Genomic DNA, 16,106 nt, shown 5'->3' with positions numbered 1-16,106 from the left:
TCCAAAAATGGCTGACGACGATAAACAAAGCACACCTGCAGAAGCTACACGCTCTAAGCACGGTGCGAAGCAAAAGAGATCAAAAGATCATATAATATCGAAATTTATCACTGAAAGTGATAGCTTTATAAGATATTGCACACGGTTTCAAGCTTCCCCTATTACTGACATTACGGAATCAGTTTTAAATATAAAATTAGAAAGTGTTAACAGTCTATGGGCACGCCTTCTGGCAGCGTACGATACAGTACTAGATACTGACGACGCAGAACTCCCAGAAAACACAAAAGCTTCGGCGACAGCCAAGTGTGATAACTGCCGAGATCAGTACGAGTTGACAAAGGGAATGATAACTGAACAAATAAGTTTAGTAAGGCCAAGTAGAGCCACTACTCCCCCTCCCAGAGTAGTTACAACACAAAAAGAAGACCTAGATAAAGGCATGTACCTAAAGGTACCAGCTTGTGATACTGAAGTTTTCAATGGATGTTATGACCAGTGGCCGTCCTTCCGGGACATGTTCACTGCTGTTTATATAAACCATCCTAAACTTTCACAAGCACAAAAGCTATACCATCTCAGGTATAAAACAAAAGGGGAAGCAGGCAGTATCGTCAAGCAATTCGCTTTAAATGACGAAAATTTTAAACTGGCTTGGGAAGCACTTGTTGAAAGGTACGAAAATGAAAGGGTTATGATAGAAAACCCAATAAAAACTTTATTGCATTTGCCAAAAATCCAACAAGAAACTAGCCAGGAATTTCAAAACTTACACTCCACAGTGACAAATTGTCTATCAGTGTTAAAAACACAAAATGTCTCCACAGAATCGTGGGACCCTATTATAGTAACCATTTGCGCAGAAACACTGCCTGATGCTGCTCTACTACGATGGGAACAATCACTAGTGGAAAGAAAAATAATGCCCACCTGGCAACAGATGAAAACATTCCTCACTGCTCAATACGAGATAGCTGAGCGAATAGACAAAAAAACTATAAAGCCAAAAAGTCATCAAAATGACTCAAATAAAAACGTGTTCAAACCCCAAGCCAGTAATAACATACAATATAATAGACACGTCAATAAAAGTCACACATTCGTGTCAAATCAAAGTAGTCAATGGCAATCATTGTGTGAACTCTGTAAGGGAGGTCATAAATTAAGATCTTGCGAGAGATTCAAAAAACTATCCGTTTCAGATAGAAACAATCTGGTCCGTCAACACAAACTTTGCATAAACTGTCTGTCGAATTCTCATATGACAAAAGACTGTGAAAGCAAATTCAATTGTGTATACTGTCAACGAAGACATCACTCATTGCTTCATGTTACCAATTTTCAAAATGCGAAGAAAAATCCATTTCAAAAAACCACGGGGTTAGTCGCTACAACTACATCAAGTAATCACGAAACCTCAAATCCCGAAAAAAGGGAAGAACAACCATGTTGCTCTAAAGCAGCAAAAATTCAAGCGCTTCATTCAGAAAATGAAAGCAAAATTCTTTTACCCACTGCGGTCATCACCATTGAACATAAAGGTGATTTATTCAAACTAAGAGCGTTAATAGATCAAGGCTCTCAAAGATCCTTCATATCATCAAAGGTTCAAAATCGGCTAAAATTGCCAATAAAACATTCCAATTTTCAAATTTCGGGAATGGGCGGAAGAATTATTCAAAATTCTAATAAAATATGCCCAATCACCATAGTTTCTCCAAATGCGGATATACGAATAGATGCACAAGCCATCGTTCTACCGCAACTTACAAATTTGCTTCCAAGCTATGAAGTAAATAAAATACATTGGGAAAAATGCTCACATCTCAAGTTAGCAGATCCCAACTGTCATACCCCATCACAAATCGACATCTTATTAGGCAGTGACTTAATACCTCAAATAATTCTTGAAGGTATAGAGAAAATCTCCAATAAATTGTTAGCCCAAAATACAATCTTTGGGTGGATTATAAGTGGCCAAGTCACTGAAAAAATAAATTCTTTCACAACACAAGTGGAAGATATAACAAACGAATACTTAAATAATGAACTTAAAAAATTCTGGGAAGTGGAAGAAGTACCCCAGATTACCAAACTTTCAGAAGAAGACCAGGCATGCGAAGCCTATTACCAGTCCACAACAACAAGAAACGAACATGGTCGTTATGTTGTGCGACTGCCATTCAAATCCACCTTTCCAGAAACTATAGCTCTAGGCCACTCTAGAATCTCAGCAGTCCAGCAATTCCTAAGCATGGAAAAAAGCCTGACGAAGAAAAATGAGCTAAAATCAGCATATGATAATGTGATGGAGGAATATCTTGACCTCAATCATATGGAAGAAACCGTACCATATGAAAAGATATCCAAAGGTAGATATTTATCTTTTTACCTTCCACATCATGGGGTAATAAGACCGGAAAAAATCACAACAAAAGTTCGAGTGGTGTTCAATGCATCAAAGTGTACGAGCTCAGGCAAATCACTCAATGATGTATTATACACAGGGCCAACATTACAACCTGATCTCATGTTGCTAATACTAAATTGGCGCATGTCTAAATACGTTTTTAACGGGGATGTTGAGAAAATGTATAGGCAAATTCTGGTGCATGAAGATGACCAGGATTTCCAACGCATAGTCTTCCGCAATTCAATTAATAGTCCAATTAGCGACTACAAACTTAAAACAGTTACCTTTGGCATCAACTGCGCACCCTATTTAGCCATTAGGACGTTACATGAAGTTGCAAAAACTTGTGAAACAAATTTACCTTTAGCAACTTCTGTGTTGCAAACTCAAACATATGTGGATGACATTTTATCAGGTAGCCACAGTATACCAATAGCGTGCGAATCATTATCTCAAGTGATCAAAGCACTAAATTCAGCAGGTTTTCCCCTAAAGAAAATAACCTCAAATCATCCCGAAATAATCAAAGATATAAGAAAGGAAGACTTATTAGATACTGACTTCCTCAAATTCGAAAAAGCTAGTACAACAAAAACACTAGGGATTCAATGGAATGCGATAACAGATCAATTCTCATATACAATTGAGTCAATATCTGCAATGTCCGCCATTACAAAACGACAAATCCTTTCCTCGGTGGCAAAACTGTTCGACCCCGCAGGATGGCTTTCGCCAATAATGATTCAAGCTAAAATTCTCATTCAAGAATTGTGGCAAGATGGCACTGAATGGGATGAACAGGTAAAACCTTTACGTTTAACAAAATGGGTTCAATTTGCTAATAATCTACATACTATATCAGAAATTCGAATCCCTCGATGGGTAAATTTCACCCCTAACATTAACACAGAATTACACGGTTTCTGTGATGCCTCTGAAAAGGCTTATTGCGCAACAGTCTACATACGCACTCAGTATGATAGCAAAATAACTTCACATCTTTTGGTAGCCAAAGCCAAAGTTGCACCTTTGAAGACACTAAGCCTGCCACGGCTTGAACTAAATGGTGCTCTTCTGTTAGCAAAATTAATTTCAATAGTTCAAACCCATCTAAAATTAAACGATCACAAAATGTATCTCTGGTCAGACTCAGAAATAGTTCTAGCATGGTTGGAAAAACCACCCTATACTTGGAAGACATATGTATCGAATCGCATATCACAAATCTTAGACTTAGTTGGCTCAGCAAAATGGCAACATGTTGCAAGTGCAGATAACCCGGCGGATCTGGGGACAAGAGGTTGCAAACCACTTCACCTCACCAGCACTACACTCTGGTGGAACGGTCCCACATGGCTGACAGAATCACAAGAATTCTGGCCAAAGTCTCCAGCTCGGAATATCATACCTCCGGAAAGTCGGAAAATAGAAAATTTTCATATCACTCCAGAAGAGGATGATATTCTCCAAAGATTTTCCTCATTTCCTCGAGCACTAAGGGTAGTCGCTTATATGCACAAATTCATCCATAAACTTAAACAAAAGGTGAAAAGGATATTAAACGATCCTGACATACAACTAACATATTCCGACTTGCAACATGCCAAGGTCAGTCTAATCTTGTATACACAAACTCGCTATTTCAGCAAAGAGAAATCAAAGTTGCTTGAAAAGCGACCTCTCGAAAAGGGAAGCTCACTTCTCGTGTTAAACCCATTCCTGGACGCTAAGGGATTACTACGGGCAAATGGAAGACTAGCCAACTCCAGCCTTAGTTACAATGAACGACATCCCATCATTATCCCAGAGAAATCCCGTTTTGCCTACTTATTTCTAATATATCTCCACCAGCTTACAATGCATGGTGAGCATCGCTTGATGCAACAAATGGTCCGGCAAGAGTTTTATGTACCGCGACTAAAGCCACAAATAAAGAGAACCATTTTCATGTGTAAACAGTGTACTATGTACAAGCACAAGATGCGTACGCAGATCATGGCAGCCCTACCACCTGAACGCTGCAACTACGCTTTACCCTTTACCATCACTGGGGTTGATTTTGCTGGACCTTTCCAGATAAAGGCCTCAATGCTAAGGTCTTCCTCATTTAGAAAAGGGTATGTGGCTGTCTTTGTATGTTTTACAACAAAGGCAGTACACCTCGAGCTATGTTCGGATCTGACTACTGCGGCTTTTCTTGCAGCATTTGCCCGCTTTGTCGGACGGCGCGGATTTCCTTTAAAAATTATGAGCGACAATGGAAAAAACTTTGTCGGAGCTCAAAGAGCCACGGAAAAGGAGTTTTTACACTTCATGAAAGAAGTATCCCCCGAAATTGTCAGAAAATATGCACCCCAAGGAATCGATTGGCAATTCATACCCCCATGTTCTCCACACATGGGCGGACTCTGGGAATCAGCAGTAAAGAGCTTCAAGTCCCATTTAAAGAAAACGGCTGGTGACCATAAATTCAATTATGAGGAGTTTACTACATTACTCACTCGTATCGAAGCCGTACTAAACTCTAGACCTATCTCACCACTCTCGCAAGATCCCTCCGACTTCACAGCCTTAACCCCAGGGCATTTTCTCAAAGGAGCACCCATTCTGGCCATACCTGAGCCAGGCGTGGAGTCGCTATCCTTATCGAACAGATGGGAGCGAATTAAAATCCTCCATCATGATTTCAGCCGCCGATGGAAGGAAGACTACATAAAGGACCTTCACAAGAGATACCGGTGGAAAACTCAAGAAAAGGCACCAAAGCTTGGAGACTGCGTCCTTATACAAGATGATTGTCTCCCTCCTACGGAATGGCGACTCGGCCGCATAAAACAACTTCATTACGGTTCCGACGGTCATGTTCGAGTAGTTGATCTCCGCACTCAAACCGGAACACTAACCAGACCGCTCGTAAAATTATGCTTTCTACCAACCGCCGAAGATAAAGAAACGTAAAACCGAAACCGCAATAATAAATCAATAAATCGTTAAAACATATAACCGCTTACCAAATCGAAACCTCGAATAACATTAATGACACAAAGACTTAACATAAATGTCTGATAAAAAAAGACATCCTATTCATGCCACATATCGTGGCACAAACGTCCATATTATTGTAAATTTCACAATACATTTCTAATATCATAATTTCTCTCACAGAGTAACATGGACGTGGATATGGCATCATCGTCAACGCCAACCATGCGTTCGGCAATTTCCGCCCCTCGCGCTGAAGCTGCCCCAATAGCAGCACCCCGGACCAACACTGCACCGGCAGCGCCTCGAACAACAACAGGCTCCACCGCGACAACGGCTCCGCGTCAAAGCACGCCAGCATTACCAGCGGATTTGCAACTAATTCGCTGCCCATTATGCCGCCGCCCTCATCGGCTATCGCACTGCGGTATCTTCAAAGGCATGCCGCCGATGCAACGCCAGCAGGTGGCACAGGCGCACGGGTATTGCCTGAATTGTCTGGCAACTTCCCACGCAACTCAGGAGTGCCCATCACCTAACCGTTGCCAAATCTGTGTGCGGGCTCATCATACGATGCTGCACCGCATTCCCAGACGCGACTCCCGGCGCCCACCGGCTCCTCGCACCAGTGGTAACGTCAGGCGTTCCCAAAGGACTCCTGTGACGGCATACCGCCGCCGCGGACCCTCTGCAGCAGAATCCCGTCCTTGGCGCCATAACCGGGCAACATCAACAAGACGCCATCAGCTTAGGCCGCAATCCCGCCGGTCAACAGGTCTCAGCAGCGTGGTAGCAACGCTCCAGCAGCTACAGCGGCTTCTAGGCTAAATACTCGCCTAGGGGGGCCGGGATGGCTAAATGAGTAGCGACGTCACATCACATCGAATCGACTAATCACCTCATCACGCGAGCGAACACCACTCATTAACACACATACACGCACATGCACCCAAACGCGATGACATTCTGCAGTCTAATTATAACAAAAGGAATAGAGAAAGCAGCTCGCGCACCTTTCGTTGATACGACGTCGAATAGCCAACATCTACGCTTTCCGCAGCATCCCGGTTTCGATCCGCTTACCCGAGTGTATATATCTAATATATATGTAACCTAATACCTACTGGTTCCAATATATAGTTGTTCAGTTTACATTTTTTACATTTGTATATATATTTAACTATCCATACTTCAATTCAATTAAACCCAATAATTGTGAAGTGAAATTCGCAGAAAATAAAACTTGTAACGATCTTTGAAATTAGTGCATTTCCTTTTAACTAAAAGTGTGAGTGGCCTATAAGGTGAGGTTTGGTACATGCGGCTCGAAGGACCGGGATTGCGGCCTAAGCTGATGGCGTCTTGTTGATGTTGCCCGGTTATGGCGCCAAGGACGGGATTCTGCTGCAGAGGGTCCGCGGCGGCGGTATGCCGTCACAGGAGTCCTTTGGGAACGCCTGACGTTACCACTGGTGCGAGGAGCCGGTGGGCGCCGGGAGTCGCGTCTGGGAATGCGGTGCAGCATCGTATGATGAGCCCGCACACAGATTTGGCAACGGTTAGGTGATGGGCACTCCTGAGTTGCGTGGGAAGTTGCCAGACAATTCAGGCAATACCCGTGCGCCTGTGCCACCTGCTGGCGTTGCATCGGCGGCATGCCTTTGAAGATACCGCAGTGCGATAGCCGATGAGGGCGGCGGCATAATGGGCAGCGAATTAGTTGCAAATCCGCTGGTAATGCTGGCGTGCTTTGACGCGGAGCCGTTGTCGCGGTGGAGCCTGTTGTTGTTCGAGGCGCTGCCGGTGCAGTGTTGGTCCGGGGTGCTGCTATTGGGGCAGCTTCAGCGCGAGGGGCGGAAATTGCCGAACGCATGGTTGGCGTTGACGATGATGCCATATCCACGTCCATGTTACTCTGTGAGAGAAATTATGATATTAGAAATGTATTGTGAAATTTACAATAATATGGACGTTTGTGCCACGATATGTGGCATGAATAGGATGTCTTTTTTTATCAGACATTTATGTTAAGTCTTTGTGTCATTAATGTTATTCGAGGTTTCGATTTGGTAAGCGGTTATATGTTTTAACGATTTATTGATTTATTATTGCGGTTTCGGTTTTACGTTTCTTTAGAGAGTTATAAACTATCCTATCTTTCAAGTTGGACCAAACTGCACACAGTGTTAAAAATTTCATTAAAATCGGTTCAGTAGTTTAAGAGTCCATCGCAAACAAACAATGTGACACGTGATTTTTATATATTAAGATGTATGTTACAAACTTGCATTCATTTATATTTAAAATATATACATATATTAACCGTGCAATTTTGTAACGTGAGACAGTCTCAAGTCTCTAAATTTGAGATTTTAAGTTAGGGACAATTTTTGAGACATGAGTGACAGTCACAAAATCTATTACATTTCATCATTCAGAGATGTTTTTACACTTGAATGGAAATAAATATGTCGATAACAAATATTAAATTTTCTATAACATCGTCAGAAAACATAGTTATCAATAAAAATGAAAATATATGTTGACTTTGTTTCATAATATTTACGAAATTTATGTCAAATTTATTTATTTTTAACTTTTTCGTGTTTGAGTTGCTTCTTCTTCTTCTTAATTGGCGTAGACACCGCTTACGCGATTATAGCCGAGTTAACAACCGCGCGCCAGTCGTTTCTTCTTTTCGCTACGTGGCGCCAATTGGATATTCCAAGCGAAGCCAGGTCCTTCTCCACTTGGTCCTTCCAAGGGAGTGGAGGTCTTTCTCTTCCTCTGCTTCCCCCGGCGGGTACTGCGTCGAATACTTTCAGAGCTGGAGTGTTTTCATCCATCCGGACAACATGACCTAGCCAGCGTAGCCGCTGTCTTTTAATTCGCTGAACTATGTCATTGTCGTCGTATATCTCGTACAGCTCATCGTTCCATCGAATGCGATATTCGCCGTGGCCAACACGCAAAGGACCATAAATCTTTCACAGAACTTTTCTCTCGAAAACTCTCAACGTCGACTCATCCGTTGTTGACATCGTCCAAGCCTCTGCACCATACAGCAGGACGGGAATTATGAGTGACTTATAGAGTTTGGTTTTTGTTTGTCGAGAGAGGACTTTGCTTCTCAATTGCCTACTTAGTCCGAAGTAGCACCTGTTGGCAAGAGTTATCCTGCGTTGGATTTCTAGGCTGACATTGTTGGTGGTGTTTACGCTGGTTCCAAGATAGACGAAATTATCTACAACTTCAAAGTTATGACTGTCAACAGTGACGTGAGTGCCAAGTCGCGAGTGCGACGACTGTTTGTTTGATGACAGGAGATATTTCGTGTTGCCCTCGTTCACTGCCAGACCCATTTCTTTTGCTTCCTTGTCCAGTCTGGAGAAAGCAGAACTAACGGCGCGGGTGTTGAGGCCGATGATATCAATATCATCGGCATACGCCAGTAGTTGTACACTCTTGTAGAAGATGGTACCTTCTCTGTTGAGTTCTGCAGATCGAACTATTTTCTCCAGAAGCAGGTTGAAAAAGTCGCACGATAGGGAATCGCCTTGTCTGAAACCTCGTTTGGTATCGAACGGCTCGGAGAGGTCCTTCCCGATCCTGACGGAGCTTTTCGTGTTGCTCAACGTCAGTTTACAGAGCCGTATTAGTTTTGCGGGGATACCAAATTCAGACATCGCGGCATAAAGGCAGCTCCTTTTCGTGCTGTCGAAAGCAGCTTTCAAATCGACGAATAGGTGGTGAGTGTCGATTCTTCTTTCACGGGTCTTTTCCAAGATTTGACGCATGGTGAATATCTGGTCGGTTGTTGATTTACCAGGTCTGAACCCAAACTGATAAGGTGCAATCAGTTTGTTGACGGTGGGCTTTAATCTTTCACACAATACGCTCGATAGAACCTTATACGCGATGTTGAGGAGGCTTATCCCACGGTAGTTGGCGCAGATTGTGGGGTCTCCTTTTTTATGGATTGGGCAGAGCACACTTAGATTCCAATCGTTGGGCATGCTTTCGTCCGACCATATTTTAGAAAGAAGCTGATGCATGCTCCTTATCAGTTCTTCGCCGCCGTGTTTGAATAGCTCGGCCGGCAATCCGTCGGCCCCTGCCGCTTTGTTGTTCTTCAGGCGGGCAATTGCTATTCGAACTTCTTCTTGGCCGGGTAATGGAACGTCTGCTTCATCGTCATCGATTGGGGAATCGGGTTCGCCTTTTTCTGGTGTTATGCGTTCACTGCCATTCAGCAGGCTGGAGAAGTGTTCCCTCCATAATCTAAGTATGCTCTGGGCATCGGTGGCTAGATCACCTTTGGGGGTTCTACAGGAGTATGCTCCGGTCTTGAAACCTTCTGTAAGCCGCCGCATTTTTTCGTAGAATTTTCGAGCGTTACCCCTGTCGGCCAGCTTATCAAGCTGTTCGTACCTCTTTCTTCTTCTGTCTGCAAATGCGTCTCGCTTCCCTCTTCAACTCTCGGTATCTATCCCATCCCGCACGTGTTGTGGTCGATCGTAACGTTGCGAGGTAGGCAGCCTGTTTTCTCTTCGCTGCGACACTCCTCGTCGTACCAGCTGTGCTTTTGCACTTTCGGAAAACCAATGGTTTCGGTTGCAGCTGTACGTAAGGAGTTGGAAATGCCGTCCAACAGTTCCCTTATACTGAGATGTTGACGAGTGCTCTCAGAGAGCAGGAGTGCAAGCCGAGTAGAAAATCGTTCGGCTGTCTGTTGTGATTGCAGCTTCTCGACGTCGAACCTTCCTTGTGTTTGTTGGCGTGGTCGTCATCAAAAGGCTGGTCTCTCATCCGAGGCTGTTTACACTTTTTCATTGGGGGTGTTTTTTTACGTGGCGGATCCCAAACCCGGCGCACAACCCTATGCAGGGGATGTTTCGCCTTCTCACTTTAGCTCGCCTTCAAACGGATGTTCTTAGGCTACCCAGAGGATACTTGGTCAAAGACCGGAAGTCGTGAGCTGCTTGAGTCACATGTAAAGGAATCGTTTCTAGCCACTCCCAAGTGAATGGCAATCAGAGAACTTTCCTTACTTGCGTGAACTTCTACACATGACTCCATCCTCCAACCTGAGTTGCTTACAAATTATAAAAATACGACAATCGATTAATATCTATGATGATCTCTATTCTGTATATTCAAAATGGCAGACAAGAGCTCTTTTTAGTTTTGTGACCGGCTAACTACCAGGTCTCAATATTTTGAGACTAACGCTAGAGAGTGTTTAGTGAATAGTAACTAGTCTCAAATTGAGACTTTGCCTCAAAATGTCTCAAATAGAGACTAGAGACTGGTTACAGAATCCCGCTACAAGATTACTTTAAAAAATATAAAAAAATAATTGTTAATTCTTCTTCATTTAAGATATTTGCAATTTTCGAAGGAAAGTTCTAAAGCTGGAATTCAATATCACCACTTTAAGTCTCAAATTATAAAATTTAAGTTACTTGTTAGTACAAAATTAATTAATTTAAGATAATATTGTTTAGTTAGCTTACATACATATGTATACATAATCGGCCCTGTCGTAGAATCCGACTTGGAATTGGTTTTTACCGGAAATGAAAACCGATATCGGTTTCATTTGGTGTCGCAAAATTCTATCGGAATAAGCTTTTTTCGGACATGAGCAAAACCGATATTCGAATCAGTTGTTCCATTGATGTGTTAAATTAAATTTACGCTTATTTGTAAACAATAGAGCATTTTTATAATATTTGAACTGTTTTGAGAAAATTCAAAGAAAATAACTGAAATATATTATGGCAGCTGATATTGCCATATTACTTATGATGGAGGAGGAGCAGCAACACAGTTTAAAGCGGCGAATATTACGAGATAAGAGCAACCCTCTCGAGCTGCCGGAGTCAACGTATACAAAACTTTACTTCAATGGCTATGTGTTTATAACTCACTTATTTGCAGATTTATTGCTCAATATCGCTTAAACAAAGAAGCTTTTGTTATGGTATTGGACAAAATTCAGCCACGCTTACGTTCATCGACGATTCCCGCAGTGCTTCAACTTGCTGCAACGCTTCGTTTTGTGGCCGAAGGCCCATATCAGCGATCAGTGGGAAATGATGCAAACATAAGTATGGCAAGAAGCACTATATCTGAAGTGCTAACACGAGTGATAAAAACATTAAAGCATTCTATATGTCATCAATGGATACAACTTGCAATGGGAGCCAGTGAAAAACAACACTCCAAAGACTATTTTTATAACAAATATAGAATTCCTGGCATCATTGGCTGCATCGATGGAACACATATTAAAGTTATAAAGCCTTCCACTGATGAAGACCTCTACTTTAATAGAAAAGGATTCTTCAGTATGAACGCTATGATTGTAAGAAATAGAACAAGTTTATGCACCAAATTACTATTAAATGTATATGTGTTTACTTTCAAAGGTTTGCGACAGTAATATGACGATTCGTGCAGTAGATGCAAGGTATCCTGGATCCAGGCATGATGCGTTTGTTTGGAGCATAAGCACCGTTCGACAGCACTTTCCTAGGGAGTTCGAAATTGGCGATCGAACTTCCAGGTTACTAGGAGACAGTAGATATGGTATTGAACCGTTCTTGTTAACTCCATACAGAGATCCTGAGTACGGCTCACTGCATAATACTTTTAACAGGGCTCATTCTTCGGCACGCAATGTGATTGAAAGAACGATAGGCCTTTTAAAAAGTCGCTTTCGAAGCTTACAAGGTACATTGCAATATAGCCCACAAAAGGTGGTTAAAATTGTCAATGTTTGTTGCGCACTGCACAACATCTGTCGGTGCTATAACATTGAATGCCCCAATATAGAAACTATCACCGTTTCCATAGAAGTTTACGAGGAAAATTCTGAAATTTTATCACATAATAGAATGCAAAATGAGGGCCAACGGATCCGAAACGAAATAGCAAACGCTCTTTAAATCTATTATTCTTTTGTTAAGGCTTACAACATGAAATGGTTTATTTAAATACGTAAATCCTTAAATTAATTAAATTATAGAATTCATTGTACATATGTAAATAGTTTTATTTTAACGTATTTTAAATCAGTCATACTCTTCCAAGGGATCATACTCCTCCTCCTCATGTTTGCGTAATACTTCAAGCATTTTTTTGCTGGATTTTTTGAATTCCTGTGTTAGGTTATTAACCGCGCTGACTAAAACCTTGTCTGTCTCCCTCCTAATTTTTTGAAATTCGAGGATAGCATCCATTTTGTTAGATATGTCCTGCTTCCATTCTTTGTCGTACTCAAGAAACTTTTTTAGCCGCTCATTTGTTGTTTCTTATGGCGTAGGTTTTTGGGCGATAGAGGTGTCAAGACGAGGACGTTTCGCAGAGGTTGAAGGGATATCGTCATCGCTTGATATTAAATATTCTTCCTGGAGACCAAATGATAGTCCCGAAACCCCTCCAACACTCTGAGCCATTCCACAAATGCGTACAATGGTTTCCTCCGTTTGGTTCAATGTATACTTAGAAAATGGTCCTCCACCAGAGGCTCGAGCTTCGATTTTATTCTGCGCCAACTTCTTTTTCACTTCGCTTTTCCAGTCCGTCCATATCTAAAAATATGAGAAAAGAATTAGAAAATGGAACAGGATTTCCACTAGCATGAGTATGAAAGCATTGTTGATTACCTTCTTCCAACCGTTCACATCCTTTATTGGCGGGCCTGCGCTGTTAAGCGACTCTGCTAATTGTTGCCAAAGGAGTCCACAAGCGCCTTTTCTCGTTTGATAAACCCTCTGGCGATGTCGGGATACTTCTCCATAAACTGCAACAGTACATCATTTTGTCCTCTATTTTTATGTTTTCCCCTGGAAATGTTGAAATAGTATCAACGGTATGTTAATATTCAAATGTGAATTACATTTTACACTTTGGACAAAATATATGTATGTACTTACATTTTATAAAAAATAGTAGCTACATCGTGTAAATATGGCACATAAAATAAAAACGTTAGCGATCGTCTGACCGTTTTGTTTCTGATAAGAAAACCTACAAACCCGGAATTTGCGACACCTTAAACCTATAAAAATGCGTTTCGAACATGAAAATCTATAAGATCGGATTGTGCGACACCCTTCGAAAAAAACTGTCGGATTGAAATGCGATACCGAGAAAATCGGATTTTACGACAGGGCCGAATGTCCGAATATTAAGAATTAGTACGACTAGTGTAAATTTTTAAAAGTTTTACAAATAATATTAATTATGGGTTAGTTCGTAAACGCAGTAACTTGGTTGCACTGCATATTTGCAGGGGCAACGCGTTCGTCAAAAAAACCTGCGGCAATACTGCTCTTCGTCAAAAGTTTTTTAATGCATGCAGTTTGCAGCACTTCGGCAAATTGTCGCAGCCATTGCAGTAATTTTTTTTGAAACTGCGTAGAACCAAAGGCGAAATGGAAGAGTGAGTAAAATGATTTCTAATTCTACATATGTCTTTAATTATTAATATGATTATATAATAATAATAGGCCTTATTTACATTTAGATCCCACGAATTTTTTAAATCACTTTTTAGTAAAAGATTTCTTCTCTTTACTTGTTTAATCCTTTTTTTATTGTAATTCAATAAAATATTCTCACTCTGAGTTCCCTGGTTATCAATAATTACGTTAATTAAAAATTCCATTTCTCTGGCGTTCGTAAATGCGAAAAAATTCTTCGCAGCACAATCGCAATGGCAATGCAGTAGAATCGCAATGATTGTGCAGTAGCAACCACAGCCGGCAAGAATGCAGCAGGGTTGCACAAAATTACTGCGTTTACGAACTAACCCTATCTTTAAACCATGTATTTTAAGCTTAAAATAAAATATTGAAAATATAGTATACAGTATATATAAATGTTAGCCAAAAACTATTTTAAAAAGAAAAAAAAATATTCTTTAATCTATATACTTATGTATAAATCTGAATATTGAATAGCTAATCTAAAATAATTTCTATAAAAACGAAGGAAAAATATTGTTACGAATTTACTGCTTGCTAGTTTACTTTGTTAGGTTCGTATCTCTGGATTGACAAATAAAATCAACACTGTTTCATTTAATTCAACAACTCTTTATTTCACAACTCGTCTACACTATGGCAGTTTATTCTTAGCACTGATTGATTACGTTGGCGCTGCCACGGCTTATATAGCCACGCACTTCTCGCTGATGCCGACGTGTTCTTTTAGAATATCGCGTCTGGAAATTACCAGAACATACGGCTATACGGCGCCAGACGCAAGCAGACAGTCGCGGCGCCAGACTCAGCAATTGTTTAACTAGACAAGCAGACAGTGCGGCGCCAGATGTCTACAACAAGACAAATGCTATTCCATATACCTACAGCTATTGTTCATAATCAGGGATGCATATAGTAATACAAATACAACTTAATACTACTTTTTGTAACACTGCCCTCCACTAAAGCCTAATCGTCCCGATTAGGCACAAATCCTCTTGAACCAAATGGGGCGAGCCTCTCCAAATGTACTACTTTCATTTTACATCGTGCTTTCCCATTTCTTTGTATGCGGTATACCACGTCATTAAGTCGTTTCATCACCATATAGGGTCCTTCCCAGGCTGTCTGCAATTTCGGGGACAAGCCTTTCTTTCGAAGTGGATTGTACAACAGGACCAGATCACCTTCTTCAAAACCTTTTGAATTTGCCGCTTGATCGAACCGGTCCTTCATCTTATTGCTCATCAGATGCGTATGCTGTCTTACCATTAGATGCAATTCATTCATTTCTTCCTTTAAGGCAGAACAATAATCTCCATCATTTCTTACAGCTGTAGGATTCGTACCAAACTTAAGATCAGCAGGGAGTCGCAGATCAGATCCGAAAATAATCTTTGCTGGCGTGTAACCAGTTGTCTCGTGCTTCGCTGAACGATACGCCAGCAGGAACATCTGGATGCACTTGTCCCAATTCCGTTGGTCTTTATCAACGATTTTCCGCAGATGTTCTTCGAGCGTTCGGTTGAATCTCTCTACCATCCCATCTGATTGTGGGTGTAACGCTGTTGTCCGTGTCTTGTGGATGCCCAATAATGTACAGACTTCTTGGAAAATGGAAGATTCGAAATTCCTGCCTTGATCTGAGTGTAATTCGACGGGCACTCCGAATCTTGTTATCCAATTTTCTACAAACGCTTCGGCTACTGTCTTCGCTTCCTGGTTTGGTAAGGCATATACTTCTGGCCATTTACTGAAATAGTCCATGACAACCAGTAGATATTTGTTTCCGGCCGTACTGGTTGGGAACGGACCTGCAATATCCATTGCGACTCGTTCAAATGGTGATCCCACGTTGTACTGTTGTAGCCTACCGCGACTTTTGGCTTTAGGACCTTTAGCTGCCATGCACTCTACGCAATTACTTATCCATTCTGCTATGGAATCTCGACAACCGATCCAGTAGAACCGTTGTTTAATCTTCTCTATAGTTTTTGTTATTCCAAGGTGCCCTCCACTAGGTCCATTGTGATATTCTTTCAATACTTTTGGGATCATGGACTTCGGTACTATGATCAGCAGACGAGAATGTTTGCCATCTTCGCTTTCCCAGGTACGATGAAGGTATCCATTAACGAGGTTTATGCTGTTCCATTGGGCCCAATATGCTTTTGCAGTTGGACTCTCGCTACTTATTTGTTCCTTTGGTGGTCGTA

The 16,106-nt window shown here is 41.5% G+C and overlaps 2 protein-coding genes across 2 annotated transcripts; both read left to right on the top strand.

The window, feature by feature from the left end:
* The first annotated feature begins 5,576 nt into the window (after window positions 1-5,576).
* On the top strand, window positions 5,577-6,236 carry LOC125777170 (uncharacterized). Its single transcript, XM_049451436.1, has one exon. The coding sequence runs from the start codon at window positions 5,585-5,587 to the stop codon at window positions 6,221-6,223; it is 639 nt and encodes a 212-aa protein (XP_049307393.1). The 5' UTR covers window positions 5,577-5,584; the 3' UTR covers window positions 6,224-6,236.
* A 3,599-nt stretch (window positions 6,237-9,835) lies between these two features.
* LOC125777145 (putative nuclease HARBI1) lies at window positions 9,836-14,835 on the top strand. Its single transcript, XM_049451393.1, has 3 exons — window positions 9,836-11,285; window positions 11,339-11,765; window positions 11,830-14,835. Exons 1-3 carry the CDS (start codon window positions 11,176-11,178, stop codon window positions 12,346-12,348), a joined length of 1,056 nt encoding a protein of 351 aa, XP_049307350.1. The 5' UTR covers window positions 9,836-11,175; the 3' UTR covers window positions 12,349-14,835.
* Window positions 14,836-16,106: the final 1,271 nt, after the last annotated feature.

This window comes from Bactrocera dorsalis, chromosome 3, assembly GCF_023373825.1.
Source record: "Bactrocera dorsalis isolate Fly_Bdor chromosome 3, ASM2337382v1, whole genome shotgun sequence".
In the NCBI taxonomy this organism is placed as follows: Eukaryota; Metazoa; Arthropoda; class Insecta; order Diptera; family Tephritidae; genus Bactrocera; species Bactrocera dorsalis.
Note: the sequence above shows the minus strand (reverse complement) of the source record. Positions and strands in the feature narration are given on the sequence as shown.